General features: G+C 44.5%; 1 protein-coding gene across 2 annotated transcripts in view; it reads left to right on the top strand.

The window, feature by feature from the left end:
* The first annotated feature begins 429 nt into the window (after positions 1-429).
* GSDME (gasdermin E) overlaps positions 430-6577 on the top strand; it is a 99205-nt gene continuing 93057 nt past the window's right edge. For both annotated transcript variants that reach the window (XM_045288803.1, XM_045288802.1), the window contains exons 1-2: positions 430-526; positions 5544-5773. In XM_045288803.1, the coding sequence (XP_045144738.1) occupies positions 5563-5773 (211 nt within the window). In that variant the 5' untranslated portion in view covers positions 430-526; positions 5544-5562. The remainder of the gene's footprint in view (positions 527-5543; positions 5774-6577) is intronic.

The following is a 6577-nucleotide window of genomic DNA, read 5'->3' as shown; positions in this document are numbered from 1 at the left end:
TTTGAATCGAACAAGTTGGGTTTATTGCTCACCGCAGTGAGAGAGACCTCACACTGTGTGGGGCCATGGGCATGACTCGGTAAGAAGTGGGTTGGGAGGACTTATGATAGGATATTGGGTGATTTTTGTGGAGGATTTAAGCAGAATTGGATGCTGTCGGGAAAAGAGAAATTCCCGACTTGGAGGCTTATTAAATCTTGCCGATAGGCAGGACAGATTGCAGTGCAACAATCTGATGAATGCGGAAGAACAGCCACTCACAGTAACTAGGAGAGGAGCTCTTCCGTATGTTTGTGTGGTTTGGACAAATGTACATGTTTTGTCTGTGTTTAGACGTGATATGTCTCATCGTGATTATAACCATCAAGTGACCTTGTCTAATGTTGATGTTCTTTCAAATTGTTTGTGCCCAACAGGAGAACACCAGGGCCTAGTTGTGAGTGGCCGTGCAGCAGCACCAGGGCGCAGCTGAGAGTAACAGGCCAACTCCCAGACCCCAGGCCTGTTCCCATCCTCGAGACCGTGGGTAAGTTAGCATCTTTGAACTTCAGTTCCTGCATTTGTAAAATATGAACTAACATTTGAAAAATATATGAACTACCTCGAAAAGCCAAACTCACTGGAGTTGATTTCAACTCACAGTGACCCTATAGGACAGGGTAGAACTGCCCCTGTGGGTTTCCGAGACTGTAACTATGGGTGTAGAAAGTTTTGACTTTCTCCTAAGGACTAGCTGGTGGTTTCAAGCTGCGGGCTTTGTGGTTAGCAGCCCGGTGAGAAACCATTACGCTACCAGGGCTCCTGGTAAAATATGGACAGGACCTACTGTTTGATGTTGGGACTTCTTCCCTAGGGATCCACGGATGAACCAGAGTTGCTCTGGAGAAGAATCCTGAATAGGGCGTTAGGAAGAACTGGATTCCTTCTAATTGCAGACATGATAATTCCAAGAATCAGTCTTAGGAATGGGGGCTAGCGGTTTTAGTATCTTCTCGTGTCGTTGTGACCTTGGCAACTATATTTAGGATTCTTTGTTCCAACCAGCCAAGGACACTTGTATCTTAATAATTCTTTGGTGTCGTCTTGCTTTCTTGGTCTCATGCAGGAGTCTGAGCCAAGCTAGCCTGTTCTCACCCTGTTCTCTCTGCACCCCCTCCCCCCCAATTCTAATTTACTCTGAGCTAGAGAGCCGGATTAAACAGATGTGTATAAGGATGCTTTGTGTTCGCTCCCCAGGAGGTTGGTTTTACCTATGAACTACACTGAGTTTTGTTTTAGTTCGTGAGCAATTTGAGCTGTATTTCTTCTGAGCCCACTGACACCTGCTTGCAGGTTGGTGGGTTCTGCAGGTTTGAATTCTAAGTCCTACTTCTGGCTGCTTGCGACTTGTCTGTGTCAGCCACTTTGGGCCCGAGACCCTTGTGAGTGATTTCATCTCTCTTGGTTAGATGGGTTGCATGATTTATGTATTTTAAACTTTTTATTGTGGTTTGGGGTCCATCAGTTTCCATTCAACAATTTCCACACGATTTCTTTTGCGACACGGGTTGCAACATCCCCTGAATGTAATAGCACTCTTACTGCTTCCTACTTGGGTTCCCCATTTCCATTTGTCTGTCGTTCCTGTCCCTTCCTGCATTCTGAGCTTTGTTTTGGGGGAAATGCTGCACTTTCGGTCTCCTGGGGTTGATTGTATTGGGGAGTGCAATCTTCCCTGGTAGGACAGTGCACTTCTCGGCCTGTCCGTGGGCTGAAATTTGGCTTCAAGAATGGATTCAGTTTCAGGCTTGACCAGTAGCTAAAGGCTACAGTATCAGAGTCTCTACTGATGGGTGTGTCTCATCAGATACCAGGCATGATTAAAATTTTTAATTAATTAAAAATTTTCAGATAATTAAACATTTTTCAGATAATTAAAATTTTTGTTCTACCTTTTTTCTCCCTCTCTGGCTAGGGCCTCCTGTAAAATATGGACAGCGCCTTACTATGTGATGTTGAGACTTCTCCCTAAAACTGCTGAAAGCACGCGTAGTGGTAACAAGCACCGCCTAGTTCTTGTTCTCAGGGGAGTGGGGACTGTGGCGTGTGTGGCCCATTATTCCTTTGGACTAGTTGTTTCCTTGAGTTTTAATTGTCTTCATTCATCTTTGCTTTGAAGGCGAAGAGAGCAGCCACCGTGTCTTCGATGGCCGATTGCAAGCAGTCCCTTTCCCTCCATGCAGAATGTAGACTAGTGCTTTGTGGCATATGTGCTGCCCATTACCCTCGATGCTCCCCAAGACTGGCCCTGGGTCCCGAAGCTCACTGTGACTTATTCCCTCAAGGTGTTCGGTTGTGGCTAAGAAGTTCTTAGAACTCTGCTTCCTGTACGCTTTATCATATCCTTGGATGCTTTTACAGCACATACAGATACATCGTATGCCGTACTAACTTCTGCCAATCCTACACACACACACACACACACACACACACACACACACACGTGGATTCCCTGTCACCTTCCCGTACTGTTCAGTTTGCCTGTCTCCCTGTGTACACACTTTTCGATACTGTTGGATGTTATGATGCTGCAGACTTGCACATGTAGCAGTATTTACCTTCTTTCCCCTTTTAGTCTCGTGTACCTCCCAGTGTCTTCTCTTGCTTTGGCCATGTTGTGAGGCCTTTCCCCTTATTGTATATTGCCTTTACCTTCACCCAAGTTAATACCTCTACTCTGGTTCAGAACTGACCCTCCGTCGCTCCCATCCTTAGAAGCTAGCAAAGAATGCATCTTCCTTCAAGTAAACCTTGACTTTTTACAATGGACCACCTGCTTTAGATGCTTGAGACTGATGGGGACAGCTTATTGTTTCTGACTGTCTCATTATAAAAGCTTTTGTATTAATTCTCTATTTATATGTTTGACTGTTTATGTCAAACATAGATCAAGAGTTTCCAGAAACAAAGGGCAGGCCTCGGGGATGGGCAGGGACCAAAGCCAGCAAATAAGCCAAAGACATGAAACGTTTTTCTTTTGAGCAGGATGAAAGAGGCCTTATTTCCTTTGTATTAGTAGTGCAGAACCCCAAACCAAACCGAGCTGCTCTTCCTCACCTGCCAGACTGGCCAAGTCAAAGCTTGACCAGTCACCAGCCGAGACGGACACTTTCCTACCAGACTGGGGCAGCTCCGGGGAAGGTTACGTGTGCAGTGCCTGCTCTCGCTACAGACGCACGGGCCCGTTCCTCGAGCAGCCCCTCTCCTGGGATCCGGCCCGTTAGATACACATGTCCAGAGAGGAGTGGCACATATGTACACGCATGAGAGGGGACGAGAGGAGTGGCACATATGTACACGCATGAGAGGGGACGTCAAAAGTTCGTGGAAAACTGGAATGAAACTACAATGGGCCTGAAGAAGAAAATGTTCTAAAATCGATCACAGTCATCACAGCTCTTTTGAATATGTTTCAACTCTTGAATTACGTGATATGTAAAGTATATGTCAGTAAGTGGTTAAGATTAAAAAATGATAATGGGTTTTTATCATGAAGCTTAGATGCCCCCTTATTGTATACGCTTTCTTTTTTTTTAATAATAAAAAATTTAAATAGCAACGTAATCTGGAACTCGGGAACAGGCTAGTGGCCAATGACTGAGTTCTGGTGGCAGAGTGGGTAAAGCATTGGGCTCCCAACCACAAGGTCAGCAGTTCGAAACCACTAGCCACTCTCTGAGGGAGAAGCTGAGGCTTTCTACTCTTATAAGAGTTACAGTGTCAAAAACTCATAGGAGCAGTTCCACTCTGGTCACTGTGAATTGGAACTGGGTTAATATTGCAACTATCAAGATGAACGTACTGCATAGATTATTTTTTACTTGTATCTGCATGAGAAAATATGATGCTGATGTCAAGGTTATTTGGAGGGGGTTTCGGCTGGAGTTGGGAGGTAGCTAGGCATGGGCAGGAATGCCTGTTTCAGTGTATGCTTTCTCTATGGTTTGTAGTTTCGATTTTCTTGCTGCATCATGTGAACTTATTATGTACTCAAGCATAAAGAAAGAGCTAATTTACTTCACAAGGAGAACATTTTCTAAGAGTTCTATGAGCGAGTGAGTGCCCTGATTCTAGTGAAGCCTTCAGAAGCAGTAGCCACCTCCAGTAACACTCCACACAGCAGCCTGTTTTGCTAGTGAGGCAAATAGAGCTGTAGGTGTAAAAATGTAAAAAACCAAACAAACCAACTATGTCCGTATTTTGTTATTATTGTTATTTTTGTAATCCTCTAATCCCTTGGGGATGGACTAGTGTCAGTACAGTGTCAGACCTCATACAGATGGGTTTTATTTGGTTTGGTGTTATTTTTTAATGGTGCATCTGATTTGACTTCTGCAGTCATGGGTTTGATGTGAAGGCAAGTGACAGATACCCTTTCAGCTTGCTCCAGAACAAGCCCAAATAACCAAACTCCCCGCCACCGAGTCAATGCTGAGCCTGTATGCAGGCAGCACTGCGCCGCCCGTGAGTTTTCAAGACCGTCACTCTTTACGGGAGTAGAAAGGCCCTCCTTTCTCCTGACGACTGGCTGGTGCTGTTTTCCAACTGCTGACCTTTCAGATCGCAGCCCAATGTGTGGCCACTATGCCATCAGGGCTCGTTGGTCCCAGAACACTCCAAACCAAACTCTCTGCCATCGAGTCAATGTTGACTCACAGCGACCCATAGGAAACCCCTGTGGGTGTCTTAGTCTGTAAGTGTTGATCGGAGTAGAAAGCCCAGTCTTTCTCCTGCGAAGCTGCTGCTGGTCTGACTGCTGACCATGCGATTGCAGCCCAATGCTTAACCATGCCATCACCAGGGCTCCTTGTTGTCCCAGAAGAGAAGCCATAAAAATAGAGACCCTGACACCAGTGGTAAGCTGAGGCAGATCCTACTGCCCCCTCTGCTTGGGCCAGTAGGATGAATTCCCATAGGTCACTATGAATTCCCATAGACCCTGGCTTTGTGGTTGTAACTGAAGTTTCTTTCATTGGGCTCAGCAGTGTAATGCCAGTGCCTTGCATACTGCCAGTGCATGAAAGTCCTGTGACTGGTCCTGGCACTGAGTGGACACGCCGTGCTGCTTTGGGGCTGGAGCATCTAGCTGATGGCACGAGACCTTCCAGGCTCTTTCCGATTGGGTGATGACCGTCAGTGCGCAAGACGGTGACTGGGGCATCAATCTGGATCCCCGAATCACTTTGACAGCAAAGCTTTCCTCTCCCCCGGCGTTGCATAGCTAGTATCAACCTTCATTTTCACAAGTCCCTGAGATGTGAGGGATGTTTGTTTCGGAAGCACAACCGAGCCTGTCCTACTCAGTACACATCTTCTCCTTCAATGACGTCATTTGCTTTCTTTGTCATGAACTAACCTCAAACTTAAAGATTTCCTAGGGATAAGATATTCTCCCATTGTGAACTGATTGATGCTAGGGAGAATGTAATGTAATTTTTAAACAAAAGTCTCAAAATTACAACTTCATGCTTGATTTTGAGAGAACCAATTTCCCTCCCCCCCAGGTAATTTGGAGCCATCAAAATGTTTGCCAAGGCAACACGTAATTTTCTGAGAGATATTGATGCTGGTGGCGACCTGATTCCAGTAGTGAACTTGAATGACTCGGATAAGCTGCAACTGCTCAGTCTGGTGACCAAAAGGAAGAAATTTTGGTTCTGGCAGAGACCCCAGTACCAATTTTTATCTCTTACCCTTGATGATGTACTTACGGAAGACCAATTTGTGAGTCCAGGTATGATTTTTCAATTATATTCTATAGTTAGCCCCAGAACATAAGCTGTTTTTTCTTCTAGACATGTGCTATCTTAAATCCAGATTTGCTGTCTTACAATAAATTCCTCTACTTCATGCTGTCTTAAAATATGTGCTTTCTTTCTTTTTTTAAACTGTTTTATTGGCATATAATTCACTTATCATGTAATCCAGTGGTTTAATCATATTAAAAGGAGTTGTACAATCAGCACCACAACCAATTTTAGAACATTTTCTCCTTTCTTGTACTCATTATTATTATTTATTTATTTTTATTGAAAGATCATTTTATTGGGGGCTCTTACAGATTTTGTAACAATCCATACATCAGTTGTATCAAGCATATTTGTACATATGTTACTGTCATTATTTTCCAAACATTTACTCTCTATTAAGTCCTTAGTATCAGCTCCTCTTTTGTCCCTCCCCCCACTCATGACCCCTGCATAAATTATAAGTTATTATTATTTTCATATCTTACAATGACCACTGTCTCCCTTCCCCCACGGTTTCTGTTGTTTGTCCCTCTGGGAGGGGGTGCATGGTTATATGTCGATCATTACAATCCGTTCCCGCTTCCTCCTCTTCCCACCTTCCCCCTACGCTTCTGGCATCACCACTCCCATTCCTGTTTCTGGATTCTGTGTGTCCTGAGCTCTTATCTCTCGCTCTCTCTTTTTTAATCATTTTATTAGGGGCTCATACAACTCTTATCACAATCCATACATACATCAACATTCTCAAAACATTTGCTCTCCACGTAAGCCCCTGGCATCAGCTCCTC

This window comes from Echinops telfairi, unplaced genomic scaffold (genome assembly GCF_000313985.2).
Source record: "Echinops telfairi isolate 266 unplaced genomic scaffold, ASM31398v2 ScPeMD7_23;HRSCAF=83, whole genome shotgun sequence".
NCBI lineage: Eukaryota > Metazoa > Chordata > Mammalia > Afrosoricida > Tenrecidae > Echinops > Echinops telfairi.
This window is presented reverse-complemented; position numbering and strand designations above follow the sequence as displayed.